We start from the raw sequence: 20,080 nt of genomic DNA on the forward strand, positions 1-20,080 counted from the left end.
GTGAAGGGTATTATAGCATCGATACAGCTGGAGTTCAAGTTTCTGCTTGTTTTATACCAGCTGTTGTTCTCTATTACCCACCTGAGAAATAATATACAATTTCCATTCAGATTTGCGAGGAGCCTCTAATCAAATACGGCTCTGTTATGCTGCTATAAATGGTTAAAGGAAGTATTAAGATGTATTCGCGTGCACATCATAAATATTTACACTTGCAAGTTCGCATGCATTCAATATATAAAATTCAGCATTATCGGCCACAAAGCGTACTGCACATGCGCACAAGTGGTTGGTCGGTCAGCGTTCACACGCATAAGAACAACCGGCAAACCACCAAACTGCATGCGCCACGCACCGCTGCATTGCGTCCGTGTGTTATGTGTCTGCAGGGCAATGAACTTGCATGCAATCAAAGCGTAAAGTGCGTCATAGTGAGGCATAAAGTTGCGCTACCGGCCGACGGTCGACGGTCGAGTCCATTCAAGTTCAACTGGCATATATGTAGTATAGAGTATGTAATCGCGTGTGTAAGAATAAAAGTGCTAGTGGGCAGCGCAAAGAGAAAAAGTGCATATTTAGAAATCAAAACAAAAATAATATTGCCTGACGAACGTGACCACGCATTCGTCGAGGCCGGTAGCTGAGGATACTTTTCATTGTCGCGATTTTTGTGCGAATTTTAGTGCCGTAGTTATTTCTTTGATTTTATGAGAAAGTGTAGAGGCTACCACTGTCCCTACCATTACCGGCCGGCACGAAAACAACTACTTGTTAGTGGGTCTGATAAATGCGCGCCAGCGAACTATTAACGAAATTACAGGGATCAAAGAGTCAACAAAGACAGGCAGTAAAGTCTGCAAACAAATATTCAAAACATCTACAAAGATTCTCTGATATACAGGGTGGTGTATATTATAGTTTCTGGCAAAAAAATTAATATAATTTTCTATTGAAAGTGCAGGTTAGGTTACACTGGTAGGCCAATGAGCCATTCATAAACAAGTTTTGGTCCTTTGCGATATCAGATTTAGTTCACTCACTAGGTCCATGAGGATGGAGATGGAATTGAGTTACTAGGTCCATGAAGAGTAGTCATCCTTTAGCATGCCTGCGTTTGACGCGAGTTTCAACAGACTTTGTGAGACCTCTAACAATGTATCATACCGTGGGGACTTCAGATGCTTATAGTGCAATGCGCACAAAAGATGCTCCATTGTTACTCCGGTGTCTTGCTCTAGACATTTGCTTCAGTCTTCCCGATCTGTCAGCCCCAATCCGCAGGCGTGCGAGGACAGCGGACAGTGATCAGTTAGTATTTTGATCTTATTCCTATAGTCTCTTCTGTCGAGTGCCCATAGGAATTTCGTGTACCTCCGATCTACCGTTTTACACATAACTTTTGCAGCTTTGCACCCAGGTAGCTCGTTCCATCCGGTTTTGATTTTGTTTAGCACGGACTTTAATACATTTTGAAACAAGTTTGATGAAGATTTGATGGATCTTGGAAACAAATTTGGACCTTGGGTAACTTTTAAACATGTTCGGGTGTTTTGGGATTTTAAGGAAACATGTTTGGATCTTGATGGATTTTGGTAACAAGTTTGAGCTTTGGTACACTTTGAACCATATTTGGACCTTGGAAACAAGTTTGGACCTTGGTCGACTGTGAAACATGCGTGAACTTTATCAGACTTTGAAACATATATGGATTTTGATGAAGCTTGGAAACATGTTTGGATCTTGATGGATTTTGAAACATGTGTGGACCTTAGCGTACTTTGGAACCTATGTGGACTTTGATGAAGCTTGGAAACATGTTTGGATCTTGATGGATTTTGAAACATTTGTGGACCTTGATGTACCTGGAAACAAATTTGAACCATGATGGACTTGGAAATATGTGTGCACCTTGGAAACAAGTTTTGTTCGATATCTCATTGCTGTTTGACACCTCATTAACTTTTCTTAAAGAATTTCATGGGATAAAGCGCAGTTACAACCTAAATAACGAGGAAATTTGAAAAACGTCTTATGTAGCACCCTTTATGAACAATAGGCACGCATGCATGCGACCACTTAAGCCTCACAATTTGCGGCAGCTGCAACCAATGCAGCACTGTAATTGCATAGTGCGAGTAGAAAGCGGCAATTGTCTAGCAAAACACAGATTCAGTACTTAATATGAACAACAACAATACTACGACAGCGATTGCAGCAAATCTGCGCTTGTGCGCATGCGCAAACACCCCACTGCACGACGAAGAGCCATTTAGAGTGCCACAAACGTATTCCATTGTCTGGACTTGGCCTAATACGGAGTGACGTTGGAGCTGGTGAAACCATGCAGCGCCACACGCATGCCCACATACACGCACACACACACACACACATACACACACAAAATACTAACTAACTAGTTGCCTGACTAAGGCTTAGTGTAGTAGCTGCGAACGTCAATGCGATTTCCGCCGCCGTCATTGTTACTGTTGCATGTATTGCTATCGCTGCTGTTTTTGTTGTTGTTGTTGCTACTGCATCAATAAGCATTAAGTATACAAAGGCATATTGCGTGTCTACCACAATCAGCTCATTGTCAGTGGTCTTGTTAAGTCGTTACCTGCAACTGCAATTGTTTGCTCGTGTGATATTGTTGTTGTTGTTACGTATGCGCGTCAGTTGTTTGCTTTTGATTGCTAAATACGAGCAGTTAACGCGTTTCAGGTGAGCTCTGCACTGCCAACGCACACACAGACAGACACATCATTATATAATAATGTGTATATAGATGTGTGTTGCCTAAGAGCTTAGTTGCTAATCGGAGCATTCTATATGAACAGCCAATAAGTATACGTGAATGCAGTTTGGTATCTCGGCTGCGTATTTCGCAATCCATTTATTAATTTTCACATTTTTCTTCAAATATTTAATCAATGGCATTTGACGTTTTAACACTCCACTTATCTGCCCAGATATTTTGCAATATTTATGCATGTATGTGTGCATAAGAGAAGTATTGCTCAATCAGCCATCGTGCGCAGCAGTTTAGTGTTTTAGTTGGCAACATGCTTAGAGACAGCTTTTTGTTAGGCTTTGAGGACTCAATATAATTTCAGAATTATTTATATAACAGGTGATCCAAGTAGAGGAAGACTATGGAGAGTCGATTCGACACCGTTCGTAGCAACTCGGACTGACGTATGGAACGACTTGGGCATTTTGGCTCAATTTGACGAAGAGCAACGTGAAGAGATATCACCGAATCTATGATAATAAACATTCCCCATTAAGTTTAGAGTTTCTGTGTTTATCCTTTAAAAAAGTTTGGGAACTTCGAAATGAATCATCCTTTGCATGTATTCCATGAGCTGAGAGGATTAGTTGAGAGATCAACTGATTGCACACACGCATTTCGATCTACACTAACAAATCAAACCCTAACTAGAGTGAAGTCAAAGCTTCATCGCACTTCAGCTAACATTTGTGAAGTTATTGATCTCAAATAGATATTATCTTCGTTTAGAATGGAAAACAAGTAAGGAAGGTAAAAATTCGAGTAGAAGATAGAAAATAGAAATAATAAGAGGTTTGCAGCACCACGACCTAGTGTCTATGTATGCCCTCCCTTCCATCAAATGTATTCCCAAAGGCCCACAACTCTGACGAATTCTAGGAATTTGCTGAGCGCTATTGAGTTTATGTAATCCCTATCCACAGTAATAGATCCAAAGACCTGGAACCTGCGTCTACAAATTGCAGTGCAACCTAAAATCTGCACGAAAACCCGCAGAAGCCATGCCATGTAGGACCGGTGCTGCTTGAGCTTGTGAAGAAACCGTTAAGGTTATAGAATTTGCCTCGACAGAGGTTGATCATATCTTTGAACCTTGCTAGGTTGTAACATCCAATATATGTAGTATATCCAATCTAGTTTAAAGGCTTTGAAGCTTCAGACTATCGAGTCAGTAACGAAATGTTGGAAAGCCGTCATGTGCTACTACAAATGGAAAGGTGAAATTTTAAGCTTCATTTAAACAAAAAAAGTTAAAAGGGGAAGTTGAAAAAAAGTTACAGCTATTCAAAAATGCGTGAAAATAATAAAGGAGCTATATTTTGAAATTTTTGTATAAAAAAGAAAGCGTAGCACAACAATTGTTCGCTCACTTCCCTTATGGAAATTACTTGTGAAAGATGCACCTTGCTCTGGTCGACCTATCGTTGAAAAAATCGATGAAATTATGGAAAAGATTGACCAGAACCATCACATAAGCAGCCATGACATCGCTAAAGAACTTTGCATTCATCATCAAACTGTTTCGAAGCATATAAAAAAGACTGGCAACAAAAATAAGCTCGATATTCGGATACCACATGAGTTGTCTCTGAAAAATTTAATGTACCGAATAAATATCTGCGATTCTTTGCTGAAACAAAATGAAATCGAACCATTCTGAAGTAAATGGTAACAGGAGACGAAAGGTGGATCTAAGACGACAATAATGTGCGAAAAAGATCACGGTCCAAGCATGGTTAAGCTCAAAAAATGGTCGCAAAGCCAGGATTGACGTCTCGAAAGATTATGCTGAGTGTTTAGTGGGATAGAAAAGAAATCATCTACTATGAGCTGCTCCAGCCTGGACGAACAATTGATTCTACATTTTACTGACAACTACTGATGAGATTGTAGCAAGCAATCAAAAAAAAAACGGTCGGAACTGATCAGCAGAAAGCGCACCGCGCACCGCTTCCACCAAGACAACGCTAGCTCACACATATCTTTGATGACTCGGCTGGAAACTGGAAGAGCTTGGCTGGGTAGTTTTAATGCATCCACCATATAGCCCTTCCCTTGCACCATCGGACTACCATTTGTTTCGGTCAATGCAGAACTCTCTTCTACTGTTCGCAGTTTTTCGCCGAGAAACCAAAAAAAAAAATTTACTCTGATGAAATAATGTTTCTAGCGGAAAACTGGCAAGAATTGGTTGAAGTTTGATTAGAAATACGAAAATATATTCTTGGCTGTGTTATTCGCAAAAAGAGGTTGGAATCGCAGCCGACAACTCTTGGACTTTACACCACGATAATGCTGAATTTTTTTCGTGAGTTTTTCGTCAATTTTTCAACCGTTTGACTCCGTGTGAGCTCTGACTATTCACCAAACTCAAACGATCGTTCCGGGGAAGCTGTTTTGAGTCAATTGAGGACCTTTAACGTGAAACGCTATGCGCATTGAAGGCTGTTTCGAGAAATTGATTTTAACAACTGTTTCGAGGACTCGTAAAAAGTTGGCGAAAGTGTATTGAGGTCAAGGCAGAATTCTTTGAGGGGGCCTAAATACATTTCGAAAAATAAAGAAAGAATTTTAAAATTATGAACAAGTTCTTACTATTTTTTAATCACAGTAGTAACACCCGCCGTTTTCTGACTGTCCACACCATCAAAGCTGCAGCTAATACCATGACAAATCATATAAAATATATAATCGACGATTTTTCAGATTTATCATAATTTTCCATTAACATATTATGAAAAGAATGATGACTGTATATTCAATACAAAAACACCTTATTGCCAGTTAATTGCTTTTTGAACAAAGTGATAGAATATTCTGAGTGATTATCAAGCAGCGTTGCTCAAGTTCAAAAGTTCACATCAATACAATTCTTGTAAAGAATATGATTGTTCTTTTTTTTATTCGAATGAACAGTTAGAGCACAACGCATGCGAGACAAGACACCAAACCTGCAGGTGGGAGCGTTGTAAGCGATTGTGACTATGATGTATTAGACGTTCGAGTTTTTTATCGGCAGACTGACATCAAACAGCATGCGAGACACGGCAAGAGGTCCATATGCATGCCTATATATATATGAAGATTTGTATATATGTACATATGTATGCCTATGGAATTATGAGCCAAGCAGTACACATAAAAATCTATAGCTCAATTGCATGTGTAGGCATATGCATATATATGTAAGTGTCATACATGTACATATATATATATACCATAAGTAGTTTTGTTTGTTTGTGTATACTCGAAATGAAACACAGGTGTTCTTGCCCCAAGTTGCATGTCATGCCCACGAAACATAAAATCTCGCCTCGTTCTAATTACAGTGTTGGCTATAGGGTTGTTGTTGCTGCTCGTTGACTGCTCTTGCCTTAAAATGTCGGTTGCAATTGAGATTATACTTTTCTTCTGCAATTTTTATGTTTTTTCTGGCACTTTTTTCAATTTTTAATTTCAAACTCTACATATTTACGCCCCTTTTCCTTTGCATACTCGTATATTCTATTCATTGTTCTTGTTGCATGTAATCGCTGTTGTTTTCGTGTTAAGTATACTCTAGTAATATTATTTTTACCGTTAGATGTGTAGAAATGTTAAAGGGTTAAGTTATAACCGTGGGTTATTATGATTGTATATGATAACAGCTTGCTTTGTGCATCTCTGCCTTCCAGTTAGTCGCTCTTCTCAATGTTAAATGAGTTATTTAATGAGGTAAAGCAAGTCACTCATCATTTTAAGTAAAACAAATGTGTAATTAACCTATTTCTGTCTACACAATCTTCAAATTATTGAAGGTTAACTAATGACTCTGGGGTTATGCTTGTGGTGTAAGTGACAATTTTGGCTTGAGCATTAAAAAGCGAAGTGATTGTAGAGGCGATTAAAGAACCATAAAATTATACATACGTACATGTCTTAATTTTACAGCACATTCACTGTGAACGGCACTTTATTTTAGTAAGTTTAATCAGAAATACGAAAATACTTTTTCGAATTATTTTTAGTTTGATTCAAAGATTTCTCTAAATCCGTATGAGGAAGGATGGTATTTGAGGTCAGACAAGAGAACTTCCTCAGTGAAGACCGAAGTGTGCAAGATTTGGGTCCCACATGTTTAAAACTGAATGCATTAGCCGACCGTTAAGTTACCGATAAGTAAGCTTGAGTTGGGATATATAATTTGGTAAACAAATTCTAACACTGCATGACTACCGAAATTTCAATGCATTGAAAAAATGCACCTCATAATAAGACCTTTGCGTAAGGCTGAGATAATCCATCACACGTTATCAGGAGTTTCTTTTAGAATTGTCAATTGGATCTTAATGAACTCATCGACATTTTAACAGAAATAACTGATAGCGCTGTTGGGTAGCTAACTGTTGTTTTAACCGATAGGTGACTTGCAGTATACTATCATCTGATATTTCTGTAGAGTCACAAATAATATATTGACCGTACTAAGCACTGACGAAGTGGATGAGAGCGGAACAATATGCTTTAATAGAAAAATGTTCAGAGTTTTTACAACTGTTTAAGCGCTCATCACATTTTTGTCGAATCAGTTCACTATACACTGAATGTCCGGTATTAGCTGTTATTTTGCGGAGTTATTCTAGTTGAGTGCTTCTTTTAAGTAAAATTCACGGTAGCTTCGTAATAAGTGATTCAAAAGATCTGTAGAGTTGCTTGTCACAAGATATATAATAGAAAAAATTGTCCAACACATTTGGAAAAATGTGAAATTAGGACAGGTGATCCAAATAGAGATACTTATTTCAATAGCCTTTCTTTAATAGATCCGCATCAGTTGCATCAAGCTCATACGTTATTTTTTTACAGTATTATTTGGTATTTCATCATGGAAAGACTCGTTACGAAAACTCATGTTGTGTAAAGAATGTGTTTCGCGCGCTTTGCTGAACTAATGGTCAACATAAACGGCCTACTGAGCGTACTATTCGTAGCACCGTCGATTCGGTGCCTTTCGCAGCAACTCGGACTGATGTAAGGAAAAGCTTGATGTATTTTACGTCTTAAATTGAAAACGTACAAAATACAGCTTGTGCAAGAACTGAAGCTGCTCGGCCTCCCCAAGCGACATCGCTTCACTCCATGGTCTCTTGAAAAGTTCCAAGTTCCGTCATTTTCCAGTAAAATTTAGTTCAGCGCTGAGGCCCATTTCTGGTTCAATGGGTATGAAAAGAATCAAAATTGTCACAGTTTGAACGAAAAGCAACCTGAAGAGATTCAAGAGCTGCCATTTCTTCCAGAAAAAATAATATTTTGCTGTGGTTTGTGTGCCGCGCCATGATAACCTACTATTTGATGCCCGAAATTGAAGATCGTGATTTCGTTAACATTTAGTTTCAAAAAGACGGCGCCACTATCCACACTCCGCATCAATCAATGGTTTTGTTGAGAGAACATTTCGGTGAGCAGATAATTTCGTTTCTGACCGATCGATTGGTCACCAAGATCATGTGATATTAAACCGTTAGGCTGCTTCCACTGCGATTCAGGCTTGAAGCAAAACATCACGCGTGTCATTCGCCAGTTATCAGTCGAAACGCCCGAACGAGTTATCGAAGATTGGATTCAACGGATGGACCATCTGAGACATAGTCACGACCAATCTTTGAAAAAGATAATTTTCAAAAAGTAAATGCCAAACAATATTCCTTCGAATGATAATAAACATTTCGCATTAGATTTGAAGTGTCTGTGTTTTTTTTTTTTTTGTTGAAAAAAGTATGATACCTCGAAATGGATCACTCTTTAGATCTGTTTACAAGTTGTTGGGCGATGGTGTAGTGTTCGCATATTAGATTAAAACTAACCTCAAAATGGTCGTAAAATTAATTTTTGCTTTATTAAAGCTTGCTTTTGAGATAAAACATTTACGGTATGCTAAAGCTTTATATATTTGCTAATACTCTCGACATTTTTAATACTAGCTACTGTGTTCCTTAATAAATGGTTATCGGTTCAGTGCTTGATATTCTTGAACGAAACCTTTTTGTTGTCAATATAACAAAATTTTTCAAAGTGGTATCGGAATAAAAATAATTTTTACCAAATGCTTTGTCATGCATGTATAGCTGATAACCACAGAATAACTATGAAGGCCGGAGAATCTGACATATTATATAACTCAAACACTAATCATGAGAATACACCACTACAAAAAATTACAAACTCTTTGAAATTTTTGTGTAACTAAATCAAACAAGTGTTTTTTAAGCCAATACCGCCGGCACACAAATATTTTTCCGAAATCACTTGTCGCCAAGGTGACCACTTTTTTATGCAGCACAGTGTGATTGCATAAATTAAGTGAGTTATTTATAATGCGGCAACCGACACCTTTGAACAAATGAATTATGTTGATTTACATGAAAACAGTTTTAACTATTAAGCGGGTAATTACTTGGAGCTATAATTAGAGTATATTTGCATTTGGAATTCTAAAAAGCTGAAAATAAACATTTTTTACACAATTTATACATGTAAGTATGTATGTGTATAAACAATTTTACATAAATATTAAATAGCACCTATACCATGTTATTAGCTACAATTACCACTTTTAAATGTGATTACAATAATCATTTACCATAATTTACCGAAACCGCAGACAAACTACAAAAGCACTACTCTTGAAAGATACACTTGATTATGCTTGTATTAGTACAAAAATATTTAAGTCTGCATTTACTTATTATAAAAAGCGCATTGACAAGTTCTGGTTTGACAATCGAAGATTTGGAATTTTATTTAGTGAATATTGAAAATTTTTCCGAATGAAGTAATTTATTTTTAGACATTTTTATTAGCAAGGTTATGTGCCCATAGTGCTCTTCACTGCAAATAATTAAAATAAAATTATGATATGAAAAATAAAAGTAGATAAAAGTGCGTAGAGAAAGTGTAATATTAGGTTGTCAAAAAAGTCTTGCGGTATTTTCGCTAGTTGGCGCTGAGAGCGCGTAGTTTTAGTTTTATTCGTCGCATCGGGTCATGCTATATATTGGAAAGCTCATTTCACGTCCTAACACGTATTTGATTGATTGTCGTTTAGCTTCGCAAACATGCAGCAAAATAAAGAGAAAAGACGGCATGTTTTACAGTACTACTGCGATAAATGCAAAAATGCATCTCAAGCCGCCAATAAAATTTGTGCAGTTTATGGACCCATACAGTTTCCATTTTCACAGCACAACGATGGTTTCAACGTTTTCGTTCTGGTGTAGAAGTGGTCGAAGACGCGCCACACAACGGAAAGCCTGTCGTCGAAAATTGCGATAAAATCGCTGAATTGGTCGAAAGAGACCGGCATAGTAGCAGCCGTAGCATCGGTCAAGAGCTGGGCATGAGTCATCAAAAACAAATTTATGAACAATTGAAAATTCAATCGAAATACCGAAAGACAACTTTGACAACCGATTATGACTTCTAAAAAAACAAAAAACAACAAACGAAAAAAAAAAACAATAATTGCTAATACAATTAAGTCCTGAGTATAACCTCCTTCATATGGCCTCCATGACTTCTTTTACAGGAAGGAATTCGATGAACTCAATTTCCGTGTACTTTTTCCACAAAATCAAGTGGTATGTCATGATTAGCACGTATAATATAGACTTCAAAAGCTTGAAGAGAATCTGGTTAACAGTTAGAGATCAATGACTTCAAAGAAGTTATCTAATGGTGTTAAATCACAACTTCTTGGAGCCATTCTATGTCACAATTTATTTTAAGAAATCGAATCTCCAAATTTTTCTTTCAATAATTCGCTCGTAGCCCGCCTTGTTGGAACCAGATGTTGTCAAGATCAACTTTTTCCAATTGCGGCCATAAAAAGTTTGCTATCATCGATCTATACTGCTCATGACAGTAAGGGCATCACCAGGTTCATTTCGAAAGAAGTACGTATGGTATGAAGATTCCATCAGACCAAAAACCACAATAAACTTTAAATTTAGGTGAATGTAATGGCTGTTTATGAATAATCGACAGTTTTATTTTCCGCACCACTCGGATGAAAGTGAGCCTAATCGGAGCCCAATCTTAAAAAAATCATTTTCGTTTTCAAGTTGTTCCAATGCAAAATCAGCAAATTTACGACCTTTACGGTAATTCAATGGCTTCAGTTCTTGAGTGGGAACAACTTTATATGGATGTACGTCCAATTACTTTCTTGTAATTCGTCAGATTATGGTTTGACACAGTACCAATTCTTTAGAACGCCTTGGAATCGACAAATTGCGGGCTTTTTCAAGACTTGAGTTAACGGCAGCTGCTTTCTCATTAATTCGAGCCATTCTTTGTCTTATTCGCACTTGAACAATATGCAAAGAAAATGGACTCTCGAAATTTCCTACAATTCCACGTATATCGAGTACAGGTCAGAAATCATATCATCCCTATTGGAAAACCGGGATATTGGGATCTGGCATTGGCATCTTTAGTCAAGGCTAGTAATGGTCTAAAAGAGAATTTTCCTCTGCTTTCACATGACAGAAAATTTCTTAAGTACATACTTATATATCGCTAGCAAAATAGTTAACGATTTCTCCTAGCCATAATAGTATAAATCTTATGAACAATCGAAATCAAAATCAGGGTTTAATAAAAATATTTTGAAGTAAGATTTTTATAGATTTTTATGGCTACGGAACCAAATTGCTCTGGGAGAAGTATATAAAGAATACTAAGAGATATCCATTGAGTTTGGGAGTGTATATGGTTAGAAGGAAGGGAACATCTTCTTTGAGGTGTTCAAATGCTTGAATTTTCAGCTAAAATGTAATTTGCATAAATGTTTTAAGATAAGTGGAGCAAAATGCAGGCGAATTTAGAATTCCTGCTGCAAGAATTTCAAGACCTCACAAATAATATTATAATCATCAGCGAGAATTCGACTAAATAGAAATTATTTAAATATTTTTAAGATATCTCTAGAAGCCTGTCAATAATTTTGCGTAATTTGAACCTAAAGTCGAAAGTGATTGGATAAATGGGTTGAAATTATGAGGACCTTGAATCTCAAGACCTCGCAGATAATAATATGATGAATCCTGAGTCTTCAATTATATAGAGATGCGAAATTCTTTTAGGAGACCTCCAGACTCCTGCCGATTGTTTCGAGTGATTTGGACCTAAAGTCGAAAGAGCTTGAATAAATTGGTTGAAATTAAATCTTCAAGATCGCGCACATAATAATATAATGATCAGGGAGTATTTGACTAAATAGAGTTCCGTAATTATTTAAATTTCTTCAGAAACCTGTCGTTAGTTTCGAGTGCATTGGACCAAAAGTCGAAAATGGAAAGCAGATTTTGAGTTAGATCTCAATATTTTTTTTTATGAAATGACTTTTGTAATCAACTTTAAGCAGCCAATGGTTAATTGCGACATGAAATAGAAATCAGTAACAGTTTAGAAATAGTACCGAGTACTTATCAATGCACTTTTTTATTTTTTAATTTTTAAATTTTATTGTTAGTTCTAAGGTTGTTGAAAATTAGTACACAACTTTATAACCATTTCAGTTTTTTTATAGCGACTTACCCGATCTTTTCGATTTTGCGCATCGGAAATATCACTTTCCTGCGAGCGCTGTTGGTGTACTAGCTGAATTTTTCCTTGAGATATCGTTATGTAATTCGTTGGTGGAGAAAAGGCCTGTATATCGTCTTTATCGTCATCTTCTTCTTTTATATCTAGTGTTCTGGAAGAAATAAGTAAGGAAATAATATAAACAATTAAATTTGGTAAACAGTTTCGGGGAGAGAGAAAAATAGAAGGGCCCTCTACGACTCAGTGAAACAGTTTCAGGCAAGAAGTATTCTCTTAAATACAGAAGAGTTCTCTAGGACTCACTTATACTTTACACTTTCGTCAAAAATATTTGAAAGCAACGAAGTTGACATTCATTTGACTCTAGCTCAATAATAGAAAGTAGAAATATGGGTATCAAATTAAAGATTTGATTTGCCCCTACCTTTTGGTGATTCGAAGACAGCAAATATTAGAAGTTTCTATTATTGTTTAGCTAAGAAAGGTTTATGCTAGTTTTGGATAGCCGAAACTATGCTATATGCTCTCAAATGAGACATACATATATAATCACAAATTGTAATGTTTCGAATCGTACAAGCAACTAGTATAAATCGCTCAGACTGGTATAATATAAAGAGTTGAAATAGCTAGCCGTAACACAACATTTTTCAAGTCTTTCAATGCTCTGCTCTCTGAATTCAACTGGATAATACTCGTACATTTTTTTTGAAAAATGAGTAGAGTCAAAATAACTTAAATCACTTAAAATTTCCGATCCACCGTTATTATTTATTTACTTCATTTAACTCGTTTACAGACAATCCTTATTAAAACAAGATATTGTGATCGTGATATTTATCTTAAGTGGCATAATAAATTTTGTTAGCTTACGATAGTAAATATATAAATAAATTTGTACATATATATGTATGTTTATGTAAATAATTCACCAAAAATTTTGATTATAAGGCTAAAGCTTGTTTGGTCTACTTTTGTGGCATTAATCGTCCGGCGATTATCTCAGCATACAACTGCTTACTAGACACACTTTTTAAGTGTTTCTATTTTCATTACTCTGCCTGCATATTTACATAAGTATATATGTACATACATAATTATAACCTACATACATATATGTCTGCGCTTAAGTCGTTTCGTTGCACATAAGTCGATAAGCTCGCATTTGAAGTGCATTGAGAACAATTGCAGCTGTTCTTGAAGCCAAAAGCATACGCACACACACACACACATACACACCACGCACAAATAGAGCGGCACATGTGTGGATTAACAAATTATCGATTATTTGTTATTGTCAAAAGAAAAAGGTAAATGGGTTAATTGGTGTAGTCAAGTATGTAAATGTTGTTTGTGTTGTTGCAGAGCGATAAGAACCGAGGCAATTGGTATGGTGTTTGCAGCCTTGACAAATTTGGGACAAGTTGAAAATTATTTCGAATCTCTGGCAAGCGAGCAACATTTAATGTAGCTATTTGATTTTCTGTTTCATGAAATATGGGTTTATTACAAAGCGCTGACAGATGCTGGAAACTCTTGCTCCAAACAACTCATGTTAATGTATATAAATGTGGTCTCTTAAGCGTGTTTATAGCAAATAATATGTATATGTAAGTCATCTTTGGCTGCTGGAACTAAAATAGATTTTTCAAAAATTTAGAGTTAATAGTAAAGTTTAAAGGGCTTTAATGGATAGCTACTTTTCGATCTTAGAGTACTCTGTATGAAAATGAAACGATTTATCCTCTTTGAGCAGCTTTAAACGCTTGTCCGTTGTGATGCCAAGAACTCCTAAACGGATTAAAAAGACCGTCGTACATCTACAAAGCGTTTAGAACTTGACACAATTTTATTGAATCGACTAGCATCGATTCCGGCTAATACGTCGGTTTCGTAGAAAGTATGGTCACCGACATACTTTGACTTTAGTCTAGCGAAGGCTGGACAATGTAGAAGAAAGTATCTAAATGTTCCCCCACTTAATTTTTTTCTTTAGTCTCAGCTCATGTGTGCACCCGGTATCTTAGCAGCTATGTATATCTTGCTGTGAGCTTGCAATTCAATGCAGCCTTTTTGTGGTCGCGCGAGGCCTATGGATGCAGCCGAATGCACGAAAACAGAGGAACCCCTGGTATGGGTTTCTTGCCTACTCATCAGATTTATTGTCAGCCAGACAAGTTTTACAGCTAAGCTGTCAGCTAGTTAAAGTCAGTATGACTGTTCTGCTATCGAAATGAATGCATACTTCTCGAAAATAATTTCATTTCAGCTTGAAAGACAATAGAATGGTCTGTTCGTCTGAAAACAGTGTTGATTGAGAGCTTGAGCCAGAAGACTCTTCTTTCAATTTTCCCCCAGACCCATTTGCGAAAAAGCTAACTGCGGCACCGCGACGCGGTGATCCACGTTATCATGAATATACTTAAAGTGAGAAATGATTTCGAAATCTACCTTTCTTGGACCTTTAATGTGTCCGATTTTCCAACGTAAGATAGCAATCTTCACAGTAATTATTCTTTGACTGGAAAATACGACTAAATAAGCTCCCGAATCAAAAAAAAAAAAAAAAGGGTTAAGAACCAAACAGTTTTATAGCGATATTCCCTTCACTATTTTCCAAATCCAAATCAACATTGGTATTACTACCAATTGATATCAGAAGAGTCACGTATGGTACATACGCAGCTCAGCTAAAATGTAATAGCACTGCTCTCTGAGGGCGAAAAGTTGTTAGAAAAGGAAACTCTTTTCTTAGTTAGTTAAGAATGAGAATCAGAGCTTCAGAACGTAGAGTTGATTAAACTGTGTTAGTATAGGAAATGAAACTGTAATTGATGTCAGATAGATTTCTGTATTTGTGGAAACCACTGAGTTCTAACGGCTGATTTAAGTAAAGGTACTTTTTCAACAGCCGCTTTTTGAAATATCACACGTGAGTTGCATCAAGCTGTCGTGCCATTTTTGTCCAATATTCATTATGGAAATACCAATGTCTGAACAACGTTTAAAAATCGTTGAACTTCATTAGGAAAATTCATGTTCTGTAAATAATGTCATTCGCGCGCCATTCGCAACAAAATCACTCATCTTGAGACTCTGGAAAACAAAGTTTTGAATCGATATAAAGCACAAAAATAGATACTGACATTAAATTTTTGCATACTTGTGACTCAAGAACGCAAATTTTTTTTGATTTCCTTAATGTATAAAAAAAACATTTCAACAATCAATCGATATTTCGTAACACAATAGGCAATATAATGAAGCTGTCCTTGAAATTCAAAGCAAAAACAAAACAACATACGAAACGCGAATGAGCTAATACTGACGACCAAAAATGAATAGCCATTCGCTGGATGAAAAAGTCAATTCTAAATTAATCTTTGCATAATTAAACCTCTATAATATGAAATTAAATATGCAAAACAGTTGGGAGTGCCAAATATGGATTTCGTAATACTTAAGATAGAATTAAACAAAAAATCGATAATCTTGCAATCGATTTAAGATACCTAATATTTACCGCAAAAAAAAAAATCGAAAAAGGTAATTTAATAAATTTGGTAAGTCTGTATGTGTAATACACTACAAGAAAGTTATTATAGTATTTTATTTGTTGCTTTTGCTTTTTCTTTGTCAATTCTAACAACAACGTGCATCGCCTACAGTCACCCAACTTCGCGTGTCTTGTCTGCTTTTGGTTTATTTTGCTTTTATTGTATTCTTTAGCGATTAACACTTAACTTTTTCAACATTTTTTTAACACAACGAAACCGAAACTCGTTTTCCCTGTTTTCGTCTGTCAATCGATTTTGTGCGAAGTGAAAAATTTCATTCATAAGCGTTTTGGTGCAGTGTTGACTTATGCGCTGAAAGATGACGGCGACAATAAAATGTATATATGTATGTATGTATATATAAGAGTGCAACAAAAAATAAAATTTGTTGTATATATGCACACAATCACAAAAAAAAAAAAAAAAAAAAAAAAAAAAAAAAAAAAAAAAAAAAAAAAAAAAAAAAAAAAAAAAAAAAAAAAAAAAAAAAAAATGGCTTTTAATACGAGTATACAGGAACAACAATAGCAAGTATGAGGTTCGTAAAGTGGTTGGCGACTGCAACTAGTTGTTAGTTCTTCCTTTTCTTTTACTTAGACAAGTAGCCGCGCTAATAGTGTCTATAAGACATGTGACATGTGCACTTATGTATATATATATATATAAATATGGCCACACTGTTTACAGTGTTGGTGAGAAGTGAGTTTACTAATGGCTTATAATTTTATATGAAAAAAGTGGAGAGTTTTTAATTTCATTTTGAAATTATGAAAAAAAAAGTTATATTAAATAATAAAAAACAAAAATGAATTTTTTTAAAGCATAACTTTAATTAGTACCGGTCCCAAATGACTTCTTTGCAAGGCGATTTTTTAGACTTAATACCTATGTAAGTGCAGAATTTATTGCCCGTTTTCTTGAAAATTTTCATTTTGTTTTCATTAGTAAATTTAATTAAAGCGAGCATAACCTTAAACAATTTTTTAAATTGAAATTGAGTATTTTTATTCGTAAATAATTTGAAAATATATTAGTAATAAAGTAATATATTTAACTAACTAAATTTAATGAAAGGATTTTCTAGCAAAATAATGAGTTTTTCGCCATTTTTTTCATTTTGTTTAAATTATACTCATCCTTGTTAGGCAGGGCGTATCAGTAAAATATTCACTGAGCGTGCGATAAAGTAGAAAGAGTTTAGAATTCTCATAAAAATATTAGTTTTTGGAAATAGTTTTATAAGGAGAAAAATGATTGCAACGAGGGTAAAATTTCATTCACAAATAAATAAGTTTTCAGGCAAAAATTTGCTTCTGACCGTTTAGTTTGTATGGCAGCTATATGCTATACAGATCCGATCTGAAAAATTTCTTCAGGTATAATAGCGTTGGCTTAGAAAGTAATGCACGTTAAATTCCATGAAGATATATTGTCAAATAAAAAGGTTTTCTATACAAGAACTTGATTTTGTTGGATCAGTTTGTATGGCAGCTATATGCTATAGTGATCCGATCTGGAAAATTCATTGGAAGATTATAAGATCGACGAAATTTCAGATTGCTATATCAAAAATTGAGGTCAAAGTTCAAGCTTACACTATCTAGATGAACACACTATTACTAATAAGGGCTTTCAGTGAGCTCTGCTTGTCAGCTGATGGAGAAATTTTGAAACGTTGTTCCACAAAACATTCAATTTGTGGAATTCTACCGAGTTGGCAGTTCTTGGTTGGAGATAATTAGTAGTACATTCCATACTTAAACGAATATAATATTTTATTTTATTTTTAATTTTTTGTTTAAAATTTGTTGGTTGCTTTTATTTTCGACAAAACTGTACGCGTGAGCCAATATGCTTAAGTAAACTGCAACATTGTATAAATGTATATGTACATACATACATACTTATGTATAAATGTTAAGCTCACATTCGAGTCCCATATGTGCCAAAGCGGCAGCCGCACTGCAGTCAGTCAAGCAGCCATTAAGTCTGGCTTGGCTTCGGAACGAATGAATGAAGTTGGCTGTTCTGGCACTGCATTGCTGCGGCTGCCTGCGGCCAACTTATGAGCTTACATACATACATATATTGTATTTATGTTTTTTTTTGTGCTCGCCTGGCTATATGCACAGCAAATAAGCTGCTGAATGCAACATAGTGTGGCAAGAGACAACGACCAGTGGAAGCGGTGGCTTGTGCTGCGACAGACAAATAGCTGGTTAGCGAAAAAAAGACTGGCATGCACTGCATATACATCTATTTATATGTATGTGTATATGTGCACGTATATATATGTATATGTTTGTCTGAATTTACATATGTAAGTATGCATGACTGTGCGTTCATCCGCTTGTCTATATATACTTTTCTTAGTTTGTCTGTCTGTCTGTCAGTCAATTTTAGTGTTTGTTGGTTTTGCAACTTTACTTGTTGATTTTGGTAAGAAACAAAAAAACTCAAAAAAAGCGAAAATCAAAACAAGTCGTAAAGTCAATAATTTATTTGTATTTGTAAATGCTTTTTCGCTTTGGTTTTATTTTTTTGAAATTTTTTTATTTCGCTTTTCGATTTTCCTGCGGATTTATGAGGACTGGATCGCCAACGCATTATTTACATATATAAACATATGTGGGTTGATATATAAATGCTTGTATTTACAGAAAAAAAAACGCTAAGAAAATTTTAATGAATGAAAAGTACGACCCTTTGTTTTTGTGAGTCAACAACAATGTGGTATGCATGTGCGTTATACATTTTTGGGCATTAGTGTTGAAAATTTTGAAAAAATATTACCTAAGCAACTAGTTTACAAACCAGTTCCTAAGTGGTCCAAGAAAGTATTAGATTTACAAATGCATTGCTCCTATTTTTGAAATATTTTTCATAATTTCGTGCCATTGAAACCAGGTTTTGAAGGCTAATCTCCTACAAATATGCCGTACTACATCAATTTGGACCAGTACTACCCGCAGTTGCGCCATTAACAACTCTATTTCGACCAGTTTTCTTTTTTTATTACAATTAATTTAATTTATGCATTGCCATAAGTTGGACCACTACTACCTCTATTTGTACCACTCTCGGTTTTTATTACAATCATTTTAATTTATGTATTGACATTCTCGTGTGATTTAAACTTTCTGTTTCTAATCTTCTCACGATTTCGGAGCTGCTATGCAAATGTATTTCATCAACCAAACAATAATAAATTGTCTGCGGTGAAAGTGAAAATGCAGCGTGTGAGTCTTTTGGAGTAGTTTTCTTTGCTAATTATTAGTAAACACCAAAAGCCATAACTAAATGACATAAATGCTAACTTTCATTTGAGTTATTCTATAATGAGCCTTTTAATTACCTTAGCTAGTTGCTTCAAATATTTATTTGAAATTTATTGGTACTCAACTGGCATTTGCAATTTTCTTTCTTTAAAAAAATATTATTCAGGAAATAAAAGTGTGATTTTACATGGCTTGCCAACGGAACTATTTAAATACGGCGGCGAAGAACTGATATGGAGCATGTATCAACTTCTTTGTATAATATGGACAAACGCATGCCTTAGGATTGTAGTATAAATCTATATAATCCACAAAAAGAAAGACCCCACAATCTGCGGCAGCTACCGTAGGATAAGCATCCTCAACATCGCATATAAGGTTCTATCGAGCGTCAATTAGCTGATTGGACCTTATCAGTGTGATTGAGACCTGGAAAATCAACAACTGACCAGATATGCACCACACGCCAAATCTTGGATCGACAAACACATTGGTCGATTTTAAAGCTTTTGACAGTATGAAAATTAGCTGCTGTCTGAATTGGGTATTTAAAAACTAATACAGTCGTGTAAACTGACGTGGAGCAATACCAAAAGCACCATCAATATCGAGAAGGACTTCTTCGCGCCGTTCGGTACCAAACGGGGTTTCAGACAAGGCGATTCCTTAACGTGCGTTGGATAAATAAGCGAAGCAAATGGTTCTTGGAGTTAACGAGGGCAAGACGAAATACTTCCTGTCATCAAACAATCAGTCGTGGCATTCGCGATTTGGCTCCCACGTCAATTTTGACAGTAATAACTTCGAATTCGTAGGTAGTTTCGTATATCTTGGAACCAGTACTAACGCCAAGAACAACGTGAGTCTCG

The 20,080-nt window shown here is 35.7% G+C and overlaps 1 protein-coding gene across 2 annotated transcripts in view; it reads right to left on the reverse strand.

Annotated features, from left to right (window-relative positions):
- LOC108968813 overlaps positions 1–20,080 on the reverse strand; it is a 156,146-nt gene that overhangs the window by 50,195 nt on the left and 85,871 nt on the right. For both annotated transcript variants that reach the window (XM_018933082.1, XM_018933081.1), the window contains exon 3: positions 12,368–12,527. In XM_018933082.1, the coding sequence (XP_018788627.1) occupies positions 12,368–12,527 (160 nt within the window). The remainder of the gene's footprint in view (positions 1–12,367; positions 12,528–20,080) is intronic.

This window comes from Bactrocera latifrons, unplaced genomic scaffold (assembly GCF_001853355.1).
Source record: "Bactrocera latifrons isolate USDA-ARS-PBARC rearing strain unplaced genomic scaffold, ASM185335v1 scaffold_23, whole genome shotgun sequence".
In the NCBI taxonomy this organism is placed as follows: Eukaryota; Metazoa; Arthropoda; class Insecta; order Diptera; family Tephritidae; genus Bactrocera; species Bactrocera latifrons.